The sequence below is a fragment of the Colobus angolensis genome, unplaced genomic scaffold (assembly GCF_000951035.1).
Source record: "Colobus angolensis palliatus isolate OR3802 unplaced genomic scaffold, Cang.pa_1.0 Scaffold53, whole genome shotgun sequence".
In the NCBI taxonomy this organism is placed as follows: Eukaryota; Metazoa; Chordata; class Mammalia; order Primates; family Cercopithecidae; genus Colobus; species Colobus angolensis.
The window spans coordinates 3742845-3770372 of NW_012118821.1; the positions used below are offsets into that span (position 1 = coordinate 3742845).

The window sequence follows — 27528 nt, forward strand, 5'->3', positions numbered from 1 at the left end:
ACACCCAGCTAATTTTTGTACTTTTAGTAGAGACAGGGTTTCACTATGTTGGCAAGGATGGTCTCGATCTCCTGACCTCGTGATCCGCCTGCCTCAGCCTCCCAAAGTGCTGGGATTACAGGCATAAGCCACTGCGCCTGGCTGGCAATGTAAATCTTAACTAAAGGCATGAGCTAGGCTTCTGGGAAATGTAAGCCACGATGGCTATCACAGAAACAGTCTCTTAATTTGGTGTATTGTATCTCTCTCTTGCAGTTCCCTAAACATTTAGTAATAATGGGATCTATTACTACTTGAAAGAACACATAGAATAAATTTTTGAAAATAATTACTTTTAAATAGTGAAATTTGAGTGTCTGTGTGAGTATATTTAAAATGAAACTAAACTTCTTAAAAAGGAAATTCCTGGTTAGATACCATTTCCAAGCATACAAACTCAGCACGGGAAGCAATATCTTCTGCAAAAAGTTGAATATATGGTAACTGAAATTATGAAATACCATCATGAGAAACAAGATACATTATCCTTTCCCATATCCATGGGCTTCCTGGAACCTAATTTGAGAAAACCTAGAAATGAAGGAGGGGGTACAGCTCAGAAGTAGAGCACTGGACGGCAGATCAAGAGAAAACCTAGAAATGAACACATTCAAAAGTTAACAGAATCTTAAAATGGAAACGTTATTTTCCAAAATGGTACATTTTTTTTTTTTTTTGGATCCAAACAGCTTAATTACCCTCTTAATCCCTATCTTGGGGGAAAAGTTTTTCCAGTCTGGAAGGGAGCCTACTGCCATTTGAATATCTGCAATATGTCTGCATTTTGAATATACTGTCTCAAATAATCCTCATGAAAAATCCTAATGAAGAATAGGTTTACTTATTCCCAAGTCATATTTCTTCTTAGGTTTGTTTTCTTATTGGAAAAATAACAAAAGTGGACTAAACGATTTCCAAATTTCCCTCCAGCTTTAATAATTCATGATTCTACATAAAATATACTGGTGTCTGTTCCTGAGAAGCTTATAATTTGGTTAGTGAGTTAAAGATAACAACAACATGATGATTTCAGGCACTAGCAAAACATTCAAATAACCTTAACTAAGCAAAAACTATCAATATAACTTGAGTAGTGAATAGCTCTGAGAATTGTTGGAGATTAAGGGAGAGAAGGAGAAAGTGGAGGGAAGGAAGGGGAGTGGGGAGAAAGAAGGGAGACATACAGAAGACAGACATTTTTATTAACCAAGACAAAGCTTATAGCTAATGCAAAAGTAATAACTTAGTTCCACTAGTCACTCTAGGAAAACTGAGTAACTGTGAAGACATAAAGATACACACCTAGAATGAGGGAACCAAATGCCCAAGCTTGCTTTCTGCTCTCCAAATCTATTGGAATTGCTCCCACTCAAGCTGTTCTAAGGGTGAAACCAGTTTTGCTTTAAAAATCTAATGTTTCTACCAATCACTCATAATCACATTCAAAATAAACCATGAATTAATTACATTTACACAATGTTTTTCATGTGGAGGATCAATTATTCTTTCTGTACCAGTGTCACCCTCTATTTGTGTCATGTATAGTTTACAAAGTTCTTTCACACCTGTGATCTCATGTGATCCCCGCTAAACCTCTGCAAGATAAATAGTTCAGCTGATATCCCCATTTTACATATAAAGCAGACATCTCGGAAAGACAGAATGCCTTGCCAAGGTCACACAGATGGTAGTCTGACTTGGAACTACAGTATTTAGGCTTTTTACTCATTGTACCATCTTTCAGCCTGTTTGCCTACTTTCTGCCCTCATCACTATCCTTGTTCTTCAAGACACTTAAATAGGTTCTATGAAGATATAGTAAGGATTTGTTACACTATACTTCTATAAAGCACTAATTTTGGAGCATTGAGCCAGAAGGAAATGGATGACTACAAATACAGCTGAATATGCATGGAACATACCATAACATTTTATATCTCAGGTTATTAAATACTGGCAGAATTTGCACTGAGTTAGAATGTAGGTCACTATGAGTGATTCAGAGTGGGAAGCTCCTCCCTGTGGGCAGGTCATCCTGAGAGCACAAGGAAGCCCAGATTCACAGCTGTGGCTTGGGTGGCTGCAGCAGCACCCAGGGAGCTCCCACCTCAACTCAGAAGGGATGACCAACTTTAGAGAGAAGCCAGCCACTCCAGGGCCTCCTCTCTGCTGAGAGCTGGGAAGACAACGGGATGTAGAGGGGAATAACCCACTCCAGGGCCTCCTCTCTGCTGAGAGAGCTGCAGAGATAATAGCACGACCTGCCTGCAGAGAGGAGCTTCCCATTCCAGAGCCTCCTTTCTGCTAGGAGCTGAACACTCACCAGGACACCCTGGCTGCAGAAAGGCACTGCCCGCTGTGGGAGACTGAGCTATTCTATCACTCAATAAAGCTCCTCTTCATCTCGCTCTCCCTCCACTTATCTGTGTACCTCATTCTTCCTGGTTGCAGGCCATGAACTCAGGACCCACAGAATGGCAAGGCGAAAACATCTGTAACATAAACAGTGTTGAGACATGCCCATTGCTTGCCATGTTGTGGGCAAAGAGAAGGAAAGAAGAGCCGCAGCCCTTCGGGGAGTCCAGACGTGGGAGCTCCCCGAGCCAGGGCTGTGACTCCCTCTTTGAGGCCCTGTGGTTCCTGGCATCTCCAAGCTCCCAGGCACCACCATGTCCCCTAGTGCCAGCTGTGGAAACTGCTTGCAGCATGACTGGTCTGGCCGCAGCCTCGCAGAGAGCTGGCAATCATGCTGGCACCTGGAGCTGTCTGCCCCGCTGCAGCAGGTGGCATATCTGACTGTGTGCAGTGGCCAGATCCCATGCTTGCTCACACACCCATCACCATTCCGTGCCTGACTTGCCCTTGGCAGGCATGAGAACCAGGCCAGTAGTGTGAGCCAATCACAGCCTGCCAAGTGGAGTGGGTGAAGTAAGCCTAGTGCAAAACTCGGGCAAAGATGCCACTGGTCACAAAGGTTTCCAGCCAGAAAAACGGCACCCCAAAGATCCTGCAACAATATGACATCCTTCCTATTGCCTTTGATATTATAGCATAACTACAAAGAGAATTATTTTACAAAATATTCAGGGGCTCTATCAGCTTTGCCAGGGAGTATTCTTAATCCTTTGACATTCAAATTTTCCCTTTGGAAGCACCTATTGTGCCATCCTCATTATTGATTTTCTCTTCTTCAATTTTAAATTATCTAATTCTGTTAGCTCTGTGTTTGTCAACGGATTTGCTAGTAATTCTCCTGCATTAATTTCAAAGATAACATGAAATGCTGAAACTTCCATAAAATTTGCAATTTCACTTTATGTCTGCAATATATTAACACTGACAGGTTGGAAAGGGATAAACCTCAACATTAAGTTGAACATCAAAGGATATCTGAATAGAGGTTATCTTTCATCAAAGTCAGGCCACTATTAAACAGCACTCAACAAATGACTCTTACACCACCAACAATGTCAGGCTCATGAAGTTCTATGAAAATAATTCCTTAAATAGGTGAATGGAGGAAAATATTTAACATTTAGTACACCAAAAAAAAACTTCTAATGAGAACCAAGGAGAAATAACCTTTGAGTACCACCAATAGTGACACAAACTCATAATCAAAGGACAGAAACCCTTCCACTGGAGACATCTGAAAACAGATCTAGAAAAAGATAAACTAACATAAGTGAAGAACTTAAAATAGTACCTTTAGAAACATGGTAATAACTTTCTTCTCTTTCCTCCACAGCAATACAGTGTGCAAATAACAACAACAAAACACATCTTTTATTTAAAAAAAAAATTGAAATTACCTAAAGGTCTCTAGATAAAAGTTCTCAAGTTTAGTCTCAACAATATACCTATCTGCCATGCATACACATCACATTACAGCTATATTTTGAGGATAACCTAAAGGATTAGAGGAATCCACATAAGGAAAATAAAAAATAATTAAATTATGACTGATGTTCCGTATTTGGATAGAACACAAAACAACAAATAATAAGTCAAGCAAGAAATAGAACTTATCATATCACTCTTTTGTCTTATCAGAGACTAGAAAGTAAAAAAGGAAATAACTTACCTCTATACCAAAGATTCCTCTGTCACGCCCATACAATTTCATCTGTTCTGGAAAATGCTGAAAAGCATTTATGTAAGGAATATGGTCTTCTTCAACAAATCTGTATTTTTAAAAAGAAAAAGGTTTAACGAGAGCAGAGTAAATGCTTTAAGAAAATCTCTTAATTCACAGACAAGGCAAGAATTAGTTAAGCATATTCTATTTCCCACGTTTTTAAGGATAATAAATCTGATCATATCTCTTATTCTCTTTACCCATATGTTGCCCTATTCAGCCAATTACTGAATGATTCTCTTAAGTTCCTGACTAAATAAATGTGTCTAAGAAGGACTGGGCACAGTGGCACATGCTTGTACCCCTAGCTATTTGGGAGGCGGCAGCAGTAAGACTGCTTGAGCCCTGGAGTTTGAGGTTACAGTGAGCCATGATCACACCACCACACTTCAACCTGGGCAAGAGTGAGATCCTGTGTTTTAAAAATAAAAATAAAAAAGGGTCCAGCTGGGCACAGTGGCTCATGCCTGTAATCCTAGCACTTTGGGAGGCTAAGGCGGGCGGATCACAAGGTCAGGAGTTCAAGACCAGCCTGGCCAATATGGTGAAACCCCATCTCTATTAAAAATACAAAAATTAGCTAGGTGTAGTGGCATATGCCTGTCGTCCCAGCTACTTCGGAGGCTGAGGCAGAAGAATCGCTTGAAACCAGGGGGCGGAGGTTGCAGTGAGCCAAGATAACGCCACTGCACTCCAGCCTGGGCGACAGAGCAAGACTCAGTCTCAAAATAAAAAAAGTGTCCAAGAAGTGTGTATCCTACTTGTTAGTTCACCACCAGGCTTTCCAACACGGCGCTGCCTGTATCCCTAGCTCCCCTCACGTGACAGGCTCCTACTCATAAATCACTCCTGCAAGGAGGCCTACCTTGATCCCCATTTTCTGTGAAAGCCTGCCTCCCTTGTCTACCCTTCTGTCTCCAATACCTACAATAGTGCACGTTAGATGTTTGTTGCTGAAAGAACCATTAAGGGTAGGGACCTTGCCTGTTTGCTCACCACTCCACCCCAATGCCTGGTATACAGTGGATTAAATATTTTGAGTCAATTATTGAGTTTGAAGAAAATAACACATACACATGAATAGACAAATATATTTATTTACAATTCATTAATTTAACAATGTATTGAATATATATCCAGTACTGTTCTAGGCTGCAGGGAAACAGCAGTGAACAAAACAGAAAAACATTCTTGTTCCTACGGAGTTTTATTCTAGCGAGAAAAGAAAGATACAAAACAGGTAAGTAAAATCTATAGTATGTTAGGTAGAGTGAAATGTTAAGGAGAAAAATAAAGGAGAACTAAGAATGAGAAATGGGGGTCTTGCGATCATGTCAAATATACATATATATACCTACATATAAGATATTTAAAATAAGAAAATTAAGGAAAGTGAGCTAAAGACAGGAATAAGTATAAAAACTGCATTGCCTTGAAGACTTTGTTGTTGCTAGAGCTGGGCTGACATTTGGCTTTCAGCTTTGTAGCACTTAAAGGACAAAACTGATTCAACTTTTTTTTTTTTTAAGTTGGAGTCTCACTCTGTCGCCCAGGCTGGAATGCAGTGGCATGATCTCAGCTCACTGCAGCCTCCACCTCCCGGGTTCAAGTGATTTTCCTGCCTCATCCTCCCGATTAGCTAGAATTAGTTATAGGCACCCACCACCATGCCTGGCTAATTTTTGTATTTTTAGTAGGGACAGGGTTTCACCAGGTTGGTGATCTGCCTGATTAGCCTCCCACAGTGCTGGAATTACAGAAGTGAGCCACCAGGCCCAGCCTCAACTTTAATTTCAAATTAAAAATGTGCTTTAATTTTTAGTCTACTGAAAGTTGAGAATGAAATATTTATATAAAAATGGTGTTAAGGCTTCCCCAGGTAAATTTTTATTAGTATATTTAGTTTATATAAAAGTATTTATGTGTAGTAATCAGTATTTGTATTATTTTGAAATTATGTTTTTGGTTTAATATTATTTTATATACAAGATGTAACGTGTATCTGTCACTTTTTAAACTACCTAGTATTCCACTATGTTAATGTGCTCATTATTTATGTAGTCTTCACTATGTGATAACACATGCCAGGACTGTGTGGAGTGTTAGGAGTCTGCAGAGAGAAGTAAGAGATGAAGGGTCCTCCGCACTCCCACCCTAATAGGTCAAACAGCCTGTACATGAGTCAGCAGAGGCACTGTCTCAAGCAGCACAACAGAGGCACAGTCAGATCCATAGGAGCAGAAGAAATGAGACCTGCCTAGGGGGAGCAGAAGAAATGAGACCTGCCTAGGGGAAGCAGAAATGTCCGCAAAGAGCAGGTCTTTGGCATCTGGAGTTCTAACAGTTTTTTTCACCATTTATAAACAGTTCTGCTCTTAGCCTCATTCAAAGTTTTTTTCTTTTTAACTTTGAAGTTCCTTTTAGAAAAGTATTTATTTCCCTCCTCCCCAGACAAAAACAAAAACAAAACAAAAAAAAGCTGCTTACTCAAAGTTCTGAACAATCTATTTCCCTTCCTAGGTATTATCAACTGGTTCTTTAGATCAGTCCAGGAAGTTGATAGAAAAATTGGCATAGATTAAAAGCATCTCATATGCCTCTCCTGACCAACAGACTTTAGCCTTGTCCCCTGGAAACACTGTCTCTACTTATAATTATGTAATTTTCCGAAGTTTCAATCTATGAAGGGTTAGAAATTTAATAAACTCATCCTTCATCTAAGATCACTGAAAAAGCACTGAATTAGAGTTAAGTCGTGTCTACCTGTAAAACAGATCCTGAACCCAGTCACCATTACCACTGCCATAATCCAAGCCACTATCTCTTGCCTGGAGGATAGCAAAAGACCACCTGGTCTCCATGCTTCCACTCTTCCCTTCCTAGAGCTCATTTTCCACAGCTGCCTGAATGATCTTTAAAAAACATCAATCAGATTGTATCTCTCCTGCTGCAACCTTCCAGGGGCTTACTGTCACACTTAAAACCCGGAGTCCACCTGGGTATGAGGTTTCCTTCTGGAGTGACGTGTCCTGAAAACAGGATGCACAGCTTTGTAAACTTTGAAAACGTTTTGAAAACTACTGAATTGTATATATATATATATTTTTTTTTCTTTGAGATGGAGTCTCGCTCTGTCACCCAGGCTGGAGTGCAGTGGTGTGATCTGCTCACTGCAAGCTCCGCCACCTCCCAGGTTCACGCCATTCTCCTGCCTCAGCCTCTCGAGAAGCTGGGACTACAGGCGCCCGCCACCATGCCCGGCTAATTTTTTTTTTTTTTTTTTAGTAGAGATGGGGTTTCACTGTGTTTGCCAGGATGGTCTCGATCTCCTGACCTCATGATCCGCCCGCCTCAGCCTCCCAAAGTGCTGGGATTACAGGCGTGAGCCACCGTGCCCGGCCTGAATTGTATATTGTTAAACGGTGAATTTTATTATTATATAAATTACACCTCAATTTTTAAAAATCCAAATTCCTAACTTGTTTTACAAAGACAGATATCTACCTCTGATGATCTGTTCACTCTCATCCTCCTACTCTGCTTTAGAATTCTGACTCCAGTCACACTAGCTCTCCTCTGCTCCTTCATCACACGGCTCTTGCTTTAGGGCTTGGCAAAAGCAACCTCCCTCTACCTGGAATGCCAGTACAGCAGTCCCCACTCATCCTCTTTTTTGTGTTGCATGGTTTCATAAGTGTTAAAATGTATGCCATTCTAAAGAGCATGATGAAATATTACGTCATCTCTCTCTGACCCATGTGAGACGCGAATACTCTCCTTGTCCAGCACAGCCAAGCTGTAGGCGCCACCCAGCCACGAGTTACTCGTAGTTCATTGGCTCATTCTCAGATCTACTGTCAGAGTGTTGCAGTGCTTGCATTCAAGTACCCCTTATATTTTACTTAACAACAGCCTCAAAGCTCAAGAGTAGTAGTACCAGTACACTGTAATAATTATTCTATTTTATTATTAATGTCTTACTATGCCTAACTTACAAATTAAACTTTATCACAGGAATGTATGCACAGGAAAAAACACAGTGTGTATAGGGTTCCATGCTATCTACATTCTCGGGCATCCAATGTCTTGGAATATATCCTCTGTGGTAAGTGAGGTCTATCGTACTCTTGATATTCACACTGGCTCTATTTTCATTTAAGGTGCAGAGTAAATGCCTCCTTCTTGGTGAGGCCTTCCCAAATAACCAATCTAGAGTAGCCATCTAGTCATTTTCTATCACACCATCCAATTTCAATTTTCTGAATAGCCTTTCCCTGTCTGATCCTTTTCTTACTTATCAGGTTGATGCAAAAGTAATTGTGGTTTTTGCCATTAACCTCAATGATCTTTGCACCAACCATACTTATGTGTTTGTTTTCTGTGTCCTCCTCTGGTCTTGAAATTCATGACAGCAAGGATTGGACCTATATGATTCACAACTGCATCATAAGGGTCTAGATGCCAGAACACCATCTGCATATAGTAGATATTCAATACAAATTCACAGAATGAATAAATGCTGCCTATTTTTATTTATTAAAGCCATTATTGCTAGGTAGGCAGGGTCCTTTACAGGCTATTTGCAGGGTAATAAATTTATGCTAAGGACTGTGGATGCTGCTAGAGGACTTAAAAAGGGAGTGACATGCACAGTGTTAAGGTATGTGGGTACTTTGGCCAGGCTAATAATGTACTCCCTTAAAACCAGTGTTCTTTAAATATTTTTTCAAAGTTTGGCAGTGGTTCTTAAACTTTACCATCAATAAGAATCCCCTGGGCCAGGCATGGTGGCTCACGCCACAATCCCAACATTTTGGGAGGCCAAGGTAGGAGGCTTGCTTGAGGCCAGAAGTTTGAGACCAACTTGGGCAACATCACAAGACCCCATCTCTACAAAAAAATAAAAATAAACAATTAAAAAAAAAAATCCCCTGAAGGGCTTATTTTAAAGCAGAGATTACCAGGTCCTACCCCAGGGTTTCTGATTCAGAAGGTATAGGAGAGGTCTAAGAATTCACATTTCTAACCAGTTCCCAGGTGATACTGAAGGCCACATTTTGAGACCTTATGACTTAGAGCTCTTTCTGGGAGAAAAGCAAAGAAAGAATACGGTGACAGTCTCTTCTCCTATTGCCCCAAGCAACTAAGCTCTGTTCCCAAACTTGTATATTCCACAGGGCAAAACAAAAGCCCTCCAGCTAACTAGATTTAATCTCCTTGAAGGCATTTTAGAATTCCCCCTGGTGAGGGAGGAGAGGGAAAGAGAGAGAAGAGAAAAGAGTGAGGGAGGGAGAGAAGATGGGTGGGTAGTATCTTACCCCTGTTCTTTCAACCACATATAATATTCTCCCTGAGAAAAATTCCAGGTAAATATGACTTTCTCCATTTTGTTAGACTTCTAGGAGAGTTCTGTTAGCCCCTTATAGATTGTCCTGGGTAGGAGGGCTAGCTCCTTCATCCAGCTCTAATGACATGATTAGATTTATGTTTTTGTAAGATCCTTCTGCTTATCAGGAGGAAAATGGATAGAAATGACACAAGATTACAGATACTGAGCTCAGCTGAGAGACTGTTAAGCAATCGAAATGAGGGTAAAGAGGACAGAGAGAGAGGGAATGCAGAGAAGAATGGTTTTTTGAGTTTTTGGACATATAATTGAGTGGACATAAAGACCAACAGTGTACATAGAGGGGCAAGAGTCAAGGATGATCCCTAGGCTTCTGGATAGGATGCAACAGGGTGGATGGCATTTACTAAGAAAGAGAACACTGGAGAAGGAGCTGGATCAAGGAGACAGATGATGAACCTCTAGTCATGCTGATTCTGAGATACCATAAAGACATCTAAGTAGCCGTGTCCAGTAGGCAGCTGTATATATGAATCTATGGGTCTGGCCCTCAGTAGACAAGTCTGGGCTAGAGATATAAATTTGAGAGTCATCAGCATATAGTGGTAATTAAAGCCTTGGGAAAAGATGAGATCACCCAATGGGGGCATACAAAGAGAGATCAGGTTTTTAAATTAACAGTAAAATTCACTGAATCATGGGCTATCTGCTTGCAGAGTTAATCAGACCTGAGGAAAGCGTTTTTATTTGGTTGATGTGGCCAAATTCAAAGGCACTATCATCATTTACTGGAGGCATTATATTTAATCAAAGGGGCTGTGCCAATAATGATGATGATGGTGGTGATGATGAAAACAAAAACAATAATGACTAGCATTGAGCTCTTATTATGTGCCAGACACTGCTCTAAGTGCTTTCCATGTAGCACTAATTATTGAAAGTAGTTACAACCCTATGAGGCAGTTATTACTCTTAGCCCCATTTTACCAATGAGGAAACAAAAGCAGAGAGAAATTAAATGACTTACTCAAGGTCATATAATAAATAAGTGGCAGAGCCAGGATTCAAACCCAGCAGTTTGGTTCATAATTTGTGCTCTTAGACGCACTCTACACATTGATGAAACCCAAATGTTACCATTCAGAACACATAGAAAGCAAGGAGAAAAAAATCAGCACATTAACAATTTTGGCACATCTATTAAATGAGAAATTCTTACATTAACCAAAACACTCTGTAGATTACCCTGAAAAATATAAACGCTTACTATCTGGATAACACATCCTTTCAACAGTTTTGTCTTCAACTTTTCCTTATAAACACAGACCACCTATATTTTAGCTCTTAACACCAACATATGGTTTTGTATAACTATGAATAACCATTTTGCTAATGTAAAGATAATCTGTTCGCCGGGCGCGGTGGCTCAAGCCTGTAATCCCAGCACTTTGGGAGGCCGAGACGGGCGGATCACGAGGTCAGGAGATCGAGACCATCCTGGCTAACACGGTGAAACCCCGTCTCTACTAAAAAAATACAAAAAACTAGCCGGGCGAGGTGGCGGGCGCCTGTAGTCCCAGCCACTCGGGAGGCTGAGGCAGGAAAATGGCGTAAACCCGGGAGGCGGAGCTTGCAGTGAGCTGAGGTCCGGCCACTGCACTCCAGCCTGGGCGACAGAGCGAGACTCCGTCTCAAAAAAAAAAAAAAATAATCTGTTTATCTTTTCTTAGAAATGAAAAATATTTACTAATATTACTCAAGTGCTTAAATGTCACTTTTCTCTTCAAAAGATTAGATACTTAATTTTCCAACAGCCCATGTGTGATAAGTACTATAATTTCTACTACATAAATAAGAAAATCAAGATGAATTACTAGCCCAGGGGGGATTACATTTCCAAATTAGAATTCAGGCTACTCAACCTTTCCAGTTCCTTCCTCAAGTTAGGCCTTCTTATAAAAATCAAAATATCCAAAGTTTGTCTACTTAGTTCATGTAGTAACCAGCAAAAACATTATCACACAAGAGGTCTAGCTAACCTCAAAAGATCTGAAAGTGTTATAGCTTCTCTCTGCCAAAGTAAGGACAAATAACAGAAGGCAAGTGTCTGTGGCATGGTCATCTTCACAATTCCTTTCTCCTTTCGTTTTGAGTATTCAACTCCATCCAGAGATCCAGAGCAGACAGACGTTTCTTAGGAGATAAATGGAGATTTTTAAAAATCCAGGTAACTACTTGGATAACAAAAGAAAAACAACAAAAAATCTAAACAGGCATTTTAAATATTGACATGGTTTGGCTGTGTCCCCACCCAAATCTCATCTTGAACTGTAGTCCTCATAATTCCCACGTGTCATGGGGGGGACCTGGTGGGAAGTAACTGAATCACGGGGGCGGGATTTTTCCATGCTGTTCTCATCAGAGTGAATAAACCTCACGAAATCTGATAGTTTTATAAAGGGTAGTTCCCCTGCAGACGCTCATCTTGCCTGCCACCATGTAAGATGTGCCTTTGCTCCTTCTTCACCTTCTACCATGATTGTGAGGCACCCCCAGTCATGTGGAACTGTGAGTCCATTAAACTTATTTTTCTGTATAAATGACCCAGTCTCGGGTATTTTTTCATAGCAGTAAGAAAATAGAGTAATACAAATATCTTAAAACTAGTTATAAAACCTTTACAAAGAGCCATTTGGCAATAAAGAGTAATGAAGGACTAGAATAAAATCAGCCAAAAATGTAATCATGGGATATCTGTGGGAGTGGGATGGGACAGGATTCTAAAGAGGGATTTGAGCCAGGCACAGTGGCTCACACCTGTAATCCTAACACTTTGGGAGGCCAAGGTGGGCAGATCACTTGAGGTCAGGAGTTTGAAACCAGCCTGGTCAACATGGTGAAACCTCGTCTCTACTAAAAATACAAAAAATTAGCTGGGTGTGGTGGTGGATGCCTATAATCCCAGCTACTCGGGAGGCTGAGACAGGAGAATTGCTTGAACCTGGGAGGTGGAGGTTGCAGTGAGTCGAGATCGCGCCATTGCACTCCAGCCTGGGTAACGAAGCGAGACTCTAGTCTCAAAAATAAAAAAATAAAATAAATAAAAAAAAGGATTTGAACTGTTTGATCTTTTTAATAGTGAACATAAACAATTTTTTAAATAAAGGAAAGGATATGCAATTACAATGCACAGCAAAAGATGTGTAACTGCTTTGACTCTGGCCTCAACTCCCAAGTCCCCTTCTCTACAAGGCCTCTCCAAAACTCCAAAACTTAGCTAGAGCAGCACCTCCTCCCATCCCCATCCTCCAAGTATCCTCTACCATATGACATTATGGTATCTTCATTCATTCACCGGATGCTTATTCATCTCATTCTTTGTGCCACTCTTCCATGTCTCAGGAAGTGACAAGTGAACAATGTCTCATCTCTCTTAGAACCTATATTCTAGTAATTGGAGACAGACCAATAAACAAACAAGAAATACAATTGGCAGAGCCAGGTGCCATGGTGTGCACCTGTAATCCCAGCTACTAGGGAAGATGAGACAGGAGGATCACTTGAGCCCAAGAATGCGAGACTAGCCTGGGCAACACAGAGAGACCCTAACTCAAAAAAAAAAAAAAAAAATACAATTGACAGATAGTGATGCTACATAGAAAAACAGCAATGTAGAGTCATATAAAGTGATGGGAAGGGAAGAGAGATGTGCTATTTTATATGGAAGTCAGAGAAACCTCACTGAGAAGGTGACATTTGAGCAGAGACCTGAATTAATTCAGAAAGTAAGTCTTAAGGATGTCGGGAAGAATACCAAGTATATTAGCAGGAGTGAACTGCAGGAACAGCAAAAAGGCCAGTGTAGTGACAGCATCATGGGATGCTACAAAATACAGTTTCTACATAAATCTGCGATGATAGTGTGGCCTCCCCAGCCATGTGGAACTGTGAGTCCATTAAACCTGTTTTTCTTTATAAGAACAGAAATTTCTGAGGGAAAGTAGCAGGAATGATACTGAAGAGAGAGTAAGAACTATATTATGTAGAATTTTGTAGGTCATGATTTATACTTTGGATTTTATTCTAAGTATAAGAAGTTTCTGGAGAGTTTTAAAACATGGAAACAACAGGACCTCGTTTATGTATGAGGTCACTCCAGCTGCTGTGGGAAGAATGGAGTTATGGGAGGGCAGGAGTAGACATGGAAGTCCACTCTTCCAGGAAACCCATGACTGGTACTTGGACTGGAGTGGTAGCACTGCAGCTAGTGAGAAATGGTTGGGTTCTAGACAGATTTTAAAGGCCGAGTCAAAGGATTTGCTGCTAGATTGGATGTGAAGCATGAGAGAAAAGGAGAAAACAAGTATGATTCTGAGGTTGTTGGCCTGAGCAACAAGTAGAATGTACTGTCATTTACCAAGACAAGGAAGATGGCAAAAAAAAAAAAAAAAAAAATCAGGTTTGATGAGCAAAATCACAATATCAGAATTATATGTGTTGGCCAGGTGCGGTAGCTTATGCCTGTACTCCCAGCACTCTGGGAGGCCAAGGCAGGCAGATCACGAGGTCAGGAGATCGAGACCATCCTGGCTAACACGGTGAAACCCCGTCTCTACTAAAAATATAAAAAATTAGCTGGGCATGGTGGCAGGCGCCTGTAGTCCCAGCTACTCGGAAGGCTGAGGCAGGAGAATGGCGTGAACCCAAGAGGCGGAGCTTGCAGTGAGTGGAGATAGCGCCACTGCAGTCCAGCCTGGGCGAAAGAGCGAGACTCCCTCTCAACAGCAACAACAACAACAACAACAACAACAACAACAACAAAAGAATTACATGTGTTAAATACATCAATAGAAATGTTGAGTCAGCAGCTGAATGTAAGAATCTGTACTTTGGAGGAGAGGTGGGACTAGAGATACGAATTTTAGTTTCAGCATATAGTTGGTGGTTGGTTGAAGCTATGGTATTAGGTGAAGTCACATAAAGAGTAAGGGTAGATAAAGAAGCAGGACTAGGAATGACCCTGAGAATCTACGCTTTCTTAAACATAAACTCTCAAAATCACTCCTCAAAATCCCTTTCTCCAAATTCTGGAAGTCCTTTCTTCATGGCACTTATCAGCAACTAAAATGTTCTTTATTTGGTCATTTATTGCCTATCTTCTCCTACTACAATATAAACACCTAGAAGGCGGACGGTCTTGCCACCATATTACGTCCCAGTGCCCAGAACAGTCTCTAGCACAGAGTAGAAACCCAGTGTGCAAATAGGCCCAACAGTTCTACTTTGAAGATTTCATCTCAGTGAAATGATTTGATAGCCATGCAAAGGTTTAGGATCAAGGAATGTTGTCACAGCACTGTTTATAATATAAAAAAAATTTAGATCAACCTAAATGCCAGCAATAGAAGTTTAATTAAATAACTCCATGCAATGGTATACTACAAAACAATATCCATAACACTTTTAGATCAGTGGTTCTCAAAGTATACTCCTGGACCAGCAGTGTTAGTATCACCTAAGAACCTAATGGAAATGCAAATTACTGAGGTTTAACAAGCTCTTCCGTTGATTCCGATGGATGCTGAAGTTTAAGGACCATCAGTTTTAAATGAATATATAAAGTCACAGATTTCCATAAAACAAATGTGTGTGCGTACACATACACAATTTTTTGTATATTCCTTATAATATGTAAGGACTTCCAGTGAAGGTGGCAAATTGAAAACACATGTTAGCCTCTGCGCTCTCCTGCTACAACAATTATAAAGATAATTTTTGAAACACGTAAACCTGAGGACAACATGAAAAAGGTGACAAGAACAATAAAATTTTAGAAGTCAGAAAGCATACAGATAGGTGATTACTGGCTTAGCAGTCCTGAGAAAGCTAGATTCAAAGCTAGCAGTAGGGAATGCCACAAAGCAGTTTTCACTGCGGATCCCTAAAGAAGGCTCAGGAATTGCAGACACTCATACTCCTAGAAACTGGATGAAGCCAGGCCTAACACCAGGATGACTGCTTAAAATCCAAATTAAGAAGCAGTTAGACATCCAGATTCTCTTTTTTTTAGACGGAGTCTCACTCAGTTGCCCAGGCTGGAGTGCAGTGGCGTGATCTCAGCTCACCACAACCTCCAACTCCTGGGTTCAAGCCACTCTCCTGCCTCAGCCTCCTGAGTAGCTGGGACTACAGGCGGGTGCCACCATGCCCATCTATAATTTTTTGTATTTTAGTAGAGATGGAGTTTCACCATGTTGGCCAGGATGGTCTCAATCTCCTGCCCTCGTGATTCACCTGCCTTGGCCTCCCAAAGTGGTGGGATTACAGGCGTGAGCCACCACGCCCAGCCAGACATCCAGATTCTTATCCCAAATCCATGCATCCAAGTGATGCCCCTCCCTAGTCTTGGCCAAAAACTGGAAATTTCTTCTCCAGAGAGAAGGGTCTCTAGAATAAGGCATGCCCGTCACATGCACCGTCGAGAAGTGGAAACAGGAGGCGTAAGTGAAAGTTTACATACTGAATACTAAAACAATCCTCCATTCCCCTCGGGCCTTCTTCTGCCTAACCAGTTCCCAGAACAGTGACAGGCAGGATTCCAAATCTGCCGAACAGAAGACTCAAAGAGATTTCTCTGAGGAATCTGATCAGTTCTGGGGAAAAAGAGTTAAAGATGATAATGCTGGGGTTCACTGAGAAAATAACCTTGCATACAGAGCACAGCTGACAAGTCTCACCGTGGAAACAAAGCCTTCTATCAACGTTTTAGTCTCCATGGTTAAGTACGAATAGCTATCTTAGGCTCACTAAACATTTAAAGCCTTTCTTACAAAAAGCAGAGGCCAAAACAATCAAGTCAGGGGTGAAATATCATTAATATTCTCTGTGAAATAAAAGATGCTCTACAAAAATGAGAAGGTAATCCAGGAAAGCAGAAATGGCATGTGGAAAATAAAAAATTCAAACAAAAGAAAAATGATAGAATCTCAGGATGGTGGTAAAGAGAGATCCTGGCTAGGCGGCGGTGGCTCATGCCTATAATCCCAGCACTTGGGGAGACCAAGGTATCACAAGGTCAGGAGATCGAGACCATCCCGGCTAACACGGTGAAACCCCGTCTCTACTAAAAATACAAAAAAAATTAGCCGGGCATGGTGGTGGGCACCTGTAGTCCCAGCTACTCAGGAGGCTGAGATAGGAAAATGGTGTGAACCTGGGAGGCGGAGCTTGCAGTGAGCCGAGATCGCACCACTGCACTCCAGCCTGGGCAACAGAGCAAGACGCCATCTCAAAAAAACAATACAAAACAAAAAAAACCACAGAGATCCTGAAGTCAGCCTGGCCACAGGTCCAGAGACATCATTCTAGATCAGAGCAGATCAGAGGCTCCACGGAGACTTCTTTCAGAAGATGAAATTGATAGACTATGTAAGGTATTAAGAGATTATAAGAACTGGGAGGAAGTGTGGAGATACATTAGTAATAAATTATAGATTAGTGATAAACAGAAAACTAAGTAAATAACAATGATCAACTCTAAGAAAACCACAGGATATACAGAAAAAGTAATCATAGTAAGCTATATGGCTCAGTCTAAATAATGTTTATACATTTATAATAATTTAAGCAGTAAATACTGATCTAGTAAAAAATCACAGTAATTATATTGGGAAGAGAGAGAATGAGAAATGTACACTCATGTACTGGTGACTATGTGAAGATAAGGGACAGTGAGGAATGTGTGAAAGAGCTAAAATGGAATCCAATAGCTAATGTCCCAAACCAGAAATCAAGATGTAATACTAGAAGCATGTGATACAGAAATACGGAAGTTACAAGAGTTGAAAATGAATGCCTCTTGGGAATAGGACATTAGCTGAAGGTAGACTACAAATTTTATTTTTTTTTAAGACAGGGTCTTGCTCTGTCGGCCAGGCTAGAGGGCAGTGGCATGATCACGGCGCACTGCAGCCTCGACCTCCTGGTCAAGCAGTCCTACAACCTCAGCCGCCTGAGTAGCTGGGACCATAGGCGTGTACCACCATGCCTAGCTAATTTTTTTATTTTTTGAGGGATGGAGGTCTCGCTATGTTGCCCAGGCTGGTCTTGAACTCCTGGGTTCAACTGGTCCTTCCTCTTTGGTCTCCCAAAATGCTGGGATTACAATAGGTGTAGTCCATGGCCATGACTGGTGAACTACAACTTTAACCAATTTTTTATTTTTGCAATTTTTTATAACAAGATTTATGGAATGATTTGTAGAATTTTGATTTAAAAATTTAAAGAATGAAGAAATAATTCAAATTTTTACAAAAACCAAATAAACTCCCTATACATACATGAAGAAAAACTTTCTGGAATGATCTACAATAGCAATAGTGGTAATTTCTGGCGGGTACAATAACTGGTGATTTCATTTTCTTTGTGACTATCTGCATTTTATAGTTTTATACTGAGTTTCATTAATAATTACTTTTTTTTTTTGAGATAGAGTCTTGCTCTGTCGCCTACACTGGAGTGCAGTGGTATAATCTTGGCTCACTAAAACCTCTGCCTCCCGGTTCAAGCAATTCTGCCTCAGCCTCCCAAGAAGCTGGGACTATAGGTGCACACCACCATGCCTAATTAATTTTTGTATTTTTAGTAGAGATGGGGTTTCACCATGTTGGCCAGGCTGGTCTTGAACTCCTGACCTCAAGTGATCTGCTTACCTCAGCCTCCCAGTCCTGGGATTACAGGTGTGAGCCATCGCGCCCGGTCAATGATTACTTTTACTGTAAAAACTAAAAGAAAGCTCTAGGGATCATCATTTACAAAAAAACAAGCAGGCCAGGCATGGTGGCTCACGCCTGTAATCCTAGTACTTTGGGAGGCCGAGGCGGGCCGATCACGAGGTCAGGAGTTCAAGACCAGCCTGACCAACATGGTGTAAACCCCATCTCTACTAAAAATACAAAAATTAGCCAGGTATTGTGGTGCATGCTTGTAATCCCAGCTACTCAGGAGGCTGAGGCAGGAGAATTACGTGAAACTGGGAGGCAGAGGTTGCAGTGAGTCAAAATTGCGCCACTGCACTCCAGCCTGGGTGACAGAACCAGACTCCGTCTCCAAAAACCAAAAACAAAACCAGAAACAAATAAGCAAACAAAACCATTAAACATAGGTGAACAAAACAATCATGACGCTTTAAAGGGAGATAATATACTTTTTTAAAAAGGTTCGATGGTTTTACAGTTACGGTCTTCTGGGACTATTTGAGCTCAGGCCTCTCTGAAAAGGTGGAGAAGAAAACTCTAGAAATTCCTTGTTGCCCAATTAGTCAATGATCCTAACACTGTACACAAAAAGTAACTTATCTGATATCCATGTCACTGTGCAGTCCAGCAACAGATGTGGATAAACTGATAAAGGAATTCTTAATCTTTGGAGGGCAAGGAATGTTTGTTGAAAATTTTATATAACTACACTTAACTCAGATAGCAGTAAACAATTCCTAATACCAGAGGGTTTGGAAAGCCTGGTCTGTTTTCCATCAACTAAAAAAAAAAAAATGTAGTGAAGGAACAACTAAAATGAATGAATTCTTTAGGAGGAAGGCCTAATATTTTAATCTTAAATATATTCCTTATTTATTTCAAGTTATGGGATTACATCAGAAAGTAAAACACATATGTAGCAAGGTAAATTTTACTCAGCTTGCTTTAGTCTGTGCTTAGAAATTGGACATATCATCTTTGTCTATTTTACTATACGGATACATGATAAAATTCTTCCGCTACAACTTTTCTTTGAAAACTCTGAGCCCACACATACATGATCTCTTTGAACTAGCCTCCTTCTTTCTGGATCCACTCGAACTTTATGTCCCTTTAAAGTCACACACAAAAAACTCACATGGAGACAATGTGCCTTTTAAAAAACTGTTAAGATTTCACTTAGTTTGTCTTAGCCATATGATTGAGCAAGTCATTCTTCCTTGCTAGACCAAGTCCCTTTCCTTGGATTATCAGAAGATTAGACTAAATTATTTTTAAGGGACATACCAGCTTCAAAATTCTAAAAGGTTTGGTTCTCATTTTTACCTGATTGTGATGCTTTGCTGATGGGGAAAGGTTTTCGAGTGTGGATGTCAGACTGAGACTCCGCTCCACTTTCAAGAAAAGGAGGACAGCTGACATCACTTAGCAGCTCAGGCTCACTAGCCCAGTCTGAATGACTTAGATTATCTTCTAATACCTGTTTGCAAAATAATATAAATAAAATCATTGCATAACAGTTTTAAACAGTTAATTTCTGTGAACTTACACAACTCCCGACTATCACAAACACCCTAAAAGAAACCACTCCTAGAAAACTGCAACTGTCTGCCAAGTCCCCTTTACTTCTGAAACAAGCTCCTGACAGCTCCCAGCAGTGCTTCTTGGAGAAGAACCACAGACAAGGATGGGCGAGGAAACCAGCTGCCAGCCCTGCCATCAGGTCTCCTTCTTCCATGAACATCTCTCTTACAGCGCTAATATCTTCAGCACTGAAAACATTGCACATCAGTGACTCCACACACGCTGGCTGGCTTCTTTTTACCAAACCTACCTGGGGAATTTTTGCTTGGTATCTTTGTTAACTCTGGTTCACCCGCCTGAACTATCCCTTTTCTTCCCTCTAACTTATTACTTACTCATCATGCCATCTTTCCAACCCACTCTTCAGTGATTTCTCCTTTCCTTGAACTCCTATAGCACATATGATTTGTAACACGTAATCAACAAGGATATACTATCTTATACCACTGTTTAACTGTTCACATATGTACTGTTGAAATGCCAGAGTGTCCCTACAAAGGTCAGCTGGCTGGCTACCTAAATACCTCATTAGCTGACATTACCTAGGCAAACCAATCACAGTCAAAAAGCCATGATTTCAACCTTGCAAGCCAATAAACTTGATCTTATTACAGGAAGATAAGACTCCTGGTAAAGAGACTCACACGACAATGAAGAAAAAAAAAAAAAAAAACTCCGAATGAAATAAGATGCTTGTGTCTTCTGGCAAGCACATCCCCTCCCCACAGGGAAGCCCCATCAGAAGGAGGCCACACCAGAAAGCTGGCTGATGAGCATGAACACACTGAGAAAACTTCCACAGGTTCCCACAGGTAACCACTGCCAGCAACTCTACCACATATTCTGCCTCTGCCTGATTCTTCTGGACGATTCAAACTCCTGTCTAAACCCAGTTTCTCTATTTGCACACTTGATCCCACCTCTCTGTATATTCAAAGATATCTGTTCAAAGATTCACATCAACTTTTTCTCTCCATTGCAAATTTTTCTTCTCTCCTGCATCATTCCTATCACTACACAAATATGCTACCATTTATCCCACTTTTTAAAAGCTCTCCCTTGACCCCAGAAACCATGGAATTTCTTTGTACTTGTTGCAGCAAAATGCCTTGAAAAAGTCCAGATTTGTTGTCTCCAATTTCTCTCCTCTCAGTCTACCTTATATTTCATTCCAATCAAGGTTTTGATCCCACTGCTCCACTAACCACTTTGCAGCCCTCTTCCTTCTTGACCTAGTGACAGCATTTATCACAGCTGGATCACTGTTCTCTTCTTGAAACACTTTGTTCCCTTGGTTTCCAGAGTGCTCATTCTCTCAGCTGTCCTCTTACTTCACATTGTTCCTAAGAATTTTTTTGCCGGTTCCTTTTTATCCCAAACATCTTAACCCTAGAATGACGTAGAGCTAAGTTATTGGTCCTCTCCCTGTCTTCACACCTTGGTGATGTCATCTGGTCTTATGGTTTTAAATACTAGCTACTATCTTCAAATTGTAAAATGTACCCCCCATACCACATTTTAACATCCTAGAAATTGAGATTTATCTTACAATCACTGGCATGTCACAACTGAATTTGCAGCACTCTTTTCTTTCTTAACAGTACTTAAAATAATGGTGTATCTTACAAACAATGGCATGTTAAGATTTCATGATTATAATATAAACTAACAGCTTCAAAATTTATGTCTCCAGCCCAGACCTCTCTCCCGAACTGCAGACTTTTATATCTAACTGCATACTTGAAATTTCCTCTTGGATGCTGCTATGGTTTGGCTCTGCCTCCCCACCCAAATCTCCTGAATTGTAATCCCCATGTCTGGAGGGAGGGACCTAGAGGGAAGTGACTGGATCATGGGGGAAGTGTCCCCCAGGCTGTTCTCGTGATAGTGAGGAAGTTCTCATGAGATCTGATCATTTTAAAAGTGGCAGTTTCCCCTGCACGCTCTCTCTCTCCTGCTGGAAGACATGCCTTGCTTCACCTTTGCTTTCCACCATGATTTAAAAGGTTTCCTGAGGCCCCTGCCATGCAGAACTCTAAGCCCATTAAACCTCTTTTGTTTATAAATTACCCAGTCTCAGGTACTATCTTTATAGGGGTGTGGAAACAGACTAATACAGGAAATTGGTACCAGGAGTGGAATACCACCATAAAGATACTTGAAAACGTGGAAGCAACTTTGGAACTGGGTAACAAGCAGGGGTTGGAACAGTTTGGAGGGCTCAGAAGAAGACAGGAAGATCAAAGAAGGTTTGAAACTTCCTAGAAACTTGTTGAATGATTGTGATCAAAATGCTGTTAGTGGCCAGGTGTGATGGCTCACGCCTGTAATCTCAGCACTTTGAGAGGTGGAGATGGGCCTGACCAACATGGTGAAACCCAATCTCTACTAAAAATACAAAAAAGTAGCTGGGCATGGTGGCATGCATCTGCAGTCCCAGCTACTCAGGAGGCTAAGTCACAAAAATCACTTGAACCCAGGAGGCGGAGGTTGCACTGAGCCAAGGTGGTGCCACTGCACTCCAGCCTGGGCAACAAAGCAACACTCCATCTCAAAAAAAAAAAAAAAAAAAAAAGCTGATAGTGATATGGACAATGAAGTCCAGGCTGAGGTGGTTTCAGATGGAGATGAGGAACTTATTGGGAACTGGAATAAAGGTTACTCTTGCTACACGCTTTAGCAAAGAGACTGGTGGCATTTTGCCCCTGCCCTAGAGATCTGTAGAACTTTGAAGTTGAGAAAGACAATTCAGGGTATCTGGCAGAAAAAATTTCTGAGCAGCAAAGCATTCAAGAGGTGACCTGGCTGATTCTGAAAGCATTCAGTCATGTGCATTCACAAAGAGAGTATCTGAAACTGGAACTTTTATTTAAAAGGGAAGCAGAGCATAAAAGTTTGGAATATTTGCAGCCGGACCACAAGGTAGAAAAGAAAACCCATTTTCTGGGAAGAAAATTCAAGCTGGCTATAGAAATCTGCATAAGTAATGAGGAGTGAATGTTAACACTCAAGACAACGGGGGGAAAATGTCTCCAGGACATGTCAGAGATCTTTGAGACAGCCCCTCCCATCACAGGCCCAGAGGCCTAGGAGGGAAAAATGGTTTTGCAGGCCAGGTCCAGGGCGTAGCTACTTTGTGTAGCCTCAGGATATAGCACCCTGCATCCCAGCCACTCCAGCTCCAGCCATGGCTAAAAGGCACCAAAGTATAGCTCAGGCCAGGGCTTCAGAGGGTGCAAGCCTCAAGCTTTGGCAGCTTCCATGTGGTGATGGGCCTGTGGGTGCATAGAAGACAAGAGCTGAGGTTTGGGAACCTCTGCCTAGATTACAGAGGATGAAGGGAAATGCCTGGATGTCCAGGCAGAAGACTGCTGCAGAGGCAGGGCCCTTATGGAGAACCTCTTCTAGGACAATGCAGAGGGGAAATGTGGGATTGGAGCCCCAACACAGAGTCCCCACTGGGGCACTGCCTAGTGGAGCTGTGAGAAGAGGGCCACCGTCCTGCAGACCCCAGAATGGTAGATCCACTGACATCTTGCACTACGCGCTTGGAAAGCCACAGACAGTCAACTCTGGTCCATGAAACTCTGGACCACATGGCTCCTGCAGAGTCACAGGAGCAGAGCTGCCCAAGACCTTGTGGGACCACTCCTTGCATCAGCATGCCTGGATGTGAGACATGGAGTCAAAGCTTATTTTGGAGCTTTAAGGTTTAGTGAATGCCCTGCTGGGTTTCAGACTTGTATGGGGCCTGTGGTCCCTTTGTTTTGGCCAACTTATCCCATGGGGATTGGGAACATTTACCCAATGCCTGTAACCTCATTTCATCTTGGAAGTAACTAGCTTGTTTTTGATTTTACAGGCTTATAGGTGGAAAGGACTTGCCTTGTCTCAGATGAGGCTTTGGACTTGGACTTCTGAGTTAATGAGTTAATGCTGGAATGAGTTAAGACTTTGGTAGACTGTTGGGAAGGCAAGATTGATTTTGCAATGTGAGAAGGACATGAGATTTGGCAGCGGCCAGCAGTAGAATGATATGATTTGGCTCTGTCCCCAATCAAATTTCTTATCTCGAATTGTAATCTCCACATGTTGTGAGAGGGACCTGGTGAGAGGCGACTGGATCATGGGGGTGGTTTCCCCCATGCTGTTCTCATGATAGTGAGGGAGTTCTCATGCAATCTAATGGTTTTAAAAGTGGCAGTTTCCCTCTGTATGCGCTTTCTCACACACACACATTCTCTCTCTGTCTCTTTTCTTAAGAAAGAAAAGAGGGAGAGAGCTCTCTCTCCTGCTGCCATGTAAGACATGCCTTACTTCCCCTATCCTTGGGTCATGATTATATGTTTTCTAGGGTCTCCCCAACCATGTGGAACTGTGAGTCAATTAAACTTCTTTTGTTTAGAAATTGCCCTGTCTCAGGTAGTATTTTTACAGCAGTGTGAAAATGGACTAACACAGATGCTAACAGCTGTCTCAAACTTAACATGTCTAAAACGGAACCCTTGATCTTCCTGGCCCACTTACCCTTCAGTTGATGGCAACTCCTTCCTTCCAGCTGCTCGGGTCAAAAACCTTACTCTGACTCCTATTCCTCTCTTTCTCCCACACCCCACATCCAATCCATCAGGAAATTCTGTTGGCTCTATCTTCAGACTTTATATAGAATCCTATCACTTAACACCTCCAGTTCTACCTCCTGGTCCCAGCCACCATCACTTCTCATCTACACCAGTGCTTCTCAAACTTCAGTGTACTGTGTATAGGAAGCACCCAGAGACTTCTTAAAATGCATACCTGCATTCAACTGGTCTTGGTAAGACCTGAAATTCTGCATTTCTTACTCTAGATATCCCATGGTTTACTCTCTCACTTTCTTCATCACTTCAGCTCCCTCATCAGCAAGGGCCTCCATGATAACCTTTTATTAAATAGCACCCTTCCCCACTGTCCCCCTCTCTGTATTTGCTTGTTAATTTGCTGCTTCTGCACATTTTCAGTAATTTACCTCATGAAAGATAATAGAGCTCAAAAGTAGGGACCAGGATTCAGAAGCAGGCCTCTTATTGTTCTCAAAACAGTTATATCCAAAGCACTAAGGAAATATTTAATGGATATACCTGAGAAAACTATGCTTCTAATTAAAAGTAATTGTTCCCATTTCCTTTCAAAATTGAAGTAGAAATTATCTTACCAATTCATGTATCAGCTTAATATTTTACTTATTGCTTATTTATTCACTAAGATTTTAGCGAGATGCTAGTATTGCTTTACACAAGAATTTACTCAACTCTAGCAAAACCTTTTTAAAAAAAATCTTAAGTTAACTCCAACATATTTATATTGTCAGTGACCCTGTCCTTCTGGACTGTAACAGAAGCCTCTTAACTGAAAATCCTCTGACAAGCATCATAATCTCAGACACTCAAACTGGTCAGGAACCTATCTTCATCTCTGCATCTCAACAGACATGTTTTTTAACCCAGCTTTCAGACTTGTGACTTACTGTAGGTTTCCTTCCAGTGGTATAAACTGGGTTCTTACAATACGCCTGCTTGCTCTTCTGAAGGTAGCGCTTCCAAAAATTATGTAAAACGTCATTCTAAGGAGGAAGGGAAATGAGTGGGGGATGATTCAGGTTATGACAACAAATGTACAGGCACATCTACAGCACAGCTCTCTTGTATTTTACATATTATATATAAATTTCCAGTAAATGTTTTATGTGGTATTCGCAATTTGAGAACAAAATCTTTGGTGTCTGTATGTAGCATCTATCATAACATGAGTTCCACAAAATGCACATTGGGGATTAATATGTTGAACCAGTGGTTCTCAAGCTTAACTGTGCATCAGAATCACCTGGAGGGCTGGTTAAGTCTTCCATCTACATGTCTTCTTACCTGCTTTTCCTTAAAAAGAATTATAATATCATCATAGTATCAGGTACACGAGAAATGCTGAAAAAATCCTTCTTAATTTTAGATTTTAGAGAAAGACATTAAAATAACCTAGTTGAGTCCTTTTCTTTTGCATATTAGTAAATTAAGGATCAGAGTAGGAAAGCAACTGATACATGACTACACTTTTAGTTAGGGGCAAAGTTGTTACCAGGTTTACTAACCAGTCCCAAGTGAAAGTAACACTAAGCAAAAGACTCTTCCGGCCGGGCAATGGCTCACTACTGTAATCTCCAGACTCTGGGAGGCCGAGGCAGGAGAAACTGCTTGAGCCCAGGAGTTCAAAACCAGCCTGGGCAACATGGTGAGACCTCATCACTACAAAAAATCAAAAAGTTAGCTAGGTATGGTGGCACACACCTATAGTCCCAGCTACTTGGGAGGCTGAGGTGGGAGGATTGCTCGACTCTGGGAGGTTGGGGCTGCAGTGAGCCATGATCAGGTCACTGCACTCCAGTCTGGGCAACAGAGCAAGACCCTGTCTCACAAAGAAAAAAAAAACCAACAAAAAGACTCTCCCATTTATTCATCATCTACTAGGTACCAGGCATCCCTTAGCTCCAACACAATATTGTAAGATAGCTATTAGCTTCATTTTACCATTGAAGAAAATGAGTAACTTGTCCAAGATTACCCAGCCGGTAAGTAGAAAAACTATCAATAGGATGTGGAGTCAGTTCTGATTCTGGAGCCTGTGTACATGGCATAAGGCCACTCAGCTGATGAGGTCTAAACAGTTATGCTCATTGGCTAATTTCAGAAAAATTGTTTTCAGAATTAACCCCTAATGAGGTTGAGCATAAAGTTACACAGGAATAAACCCTGCTACGGCTATACAGTGTAAGTATATAAAATCGTTTCTAAACATGTATACATAGAATGACTACGTAAGCAGAAACCAGATCACAAACCCCCACTATCAGCTATCATACCTAATGCAAACACTATTATGGGTAAGCCTCTGTTGCTTTATGCTTCTGAATTTTTAATACTTAACGCCTTTCAGGGTAGGCCCAGCATCCATTTAGGCCATGCATTGGAAATGTAGTTGTTCTGTTTGGGCTTGCCCCAGCCACCAGTTTGAACGGCAAAGGCTCCTCTACAAATCTTTCCTCGGTGACTGCAGTCCACGTTGATCTTTATCTGTTCTCTTTTTGCCTTTAATATCACTTATGAGGGCCGGGTGCAGTGGCTCATGCCTATAATCCTAGCACTTTGAGAGACCGAGGTGGGTGGATTGCCTGAGCTCAGGAGTTTGAGCCCAGCCTGCGCAACATGGTGAAACCCCATCTCTACTAAAATACAAAAAATTAGCCAGGTGTAGCAGTGTGCACCTGTAGTCCCAGCTACTCAGGAGGCTGAGACAGGAGAATTGCTTGAACACGGGAGGTGGAGGTTGCAGTTAGCCAAGATTGCGCCACTGCACTCCAGCCTGGGCAACAAGAGCGAGACTACCACTCTTAAAAAAAAAAAAAAAATTCACTTGTGAGTATATCACCATATAAATTCACGTATATTCATTTCACATGCACCTAAATCCCTCTCCTCAACTAGGCTGGACCTCTCAACACTTGGTTTCCAATGAAGCATATGAAGCAAGGGAACAACTTGTTGCTAAATAACTGGTTTTTTCTTTTTTTTTTTTGAGACGGAGTCTCGCTCTGTCGCCCAGGCTGGAGTGCAGTGGCCGGATCTCAGCTCACT

At 41.4% G+C, this 27528-nt stretch overlaps 1 protein-coding gene across 1 annotated transcript in view; it reads right to left on the reverse strand.

Annotated features, from left to right (window-relative positions):
• Positions 1-27528, reverse strand: part of TAF1B (TATA box binding protein (TBP)-associated factor, RNA polymerase I, B, 63kDa) — an 84585-nt gene that overhangs the window by 46387 nt on the left and 10670 nt on the right. Inside the window, exons 5-8 of the mRNA XM_011960921.1 lie at positions 25371-25466; positions 19607-19760; positions 11564-11717; positions 4124-4223 (exon numbers count right to left, since the gene is read on the reverse strand). Of these exons, the coding sequence (XP_011816311.1) occupies positions 4124-4223; positions 11564-11717; positions 19607-19760; positions 25371-25466 (504 nt within the window). The remainder of the gene's footprint in view (positions 1-4123; positions 4224-11563; positions 11718-19606; positions 19761-25370; positions 25467-27528) is intronic.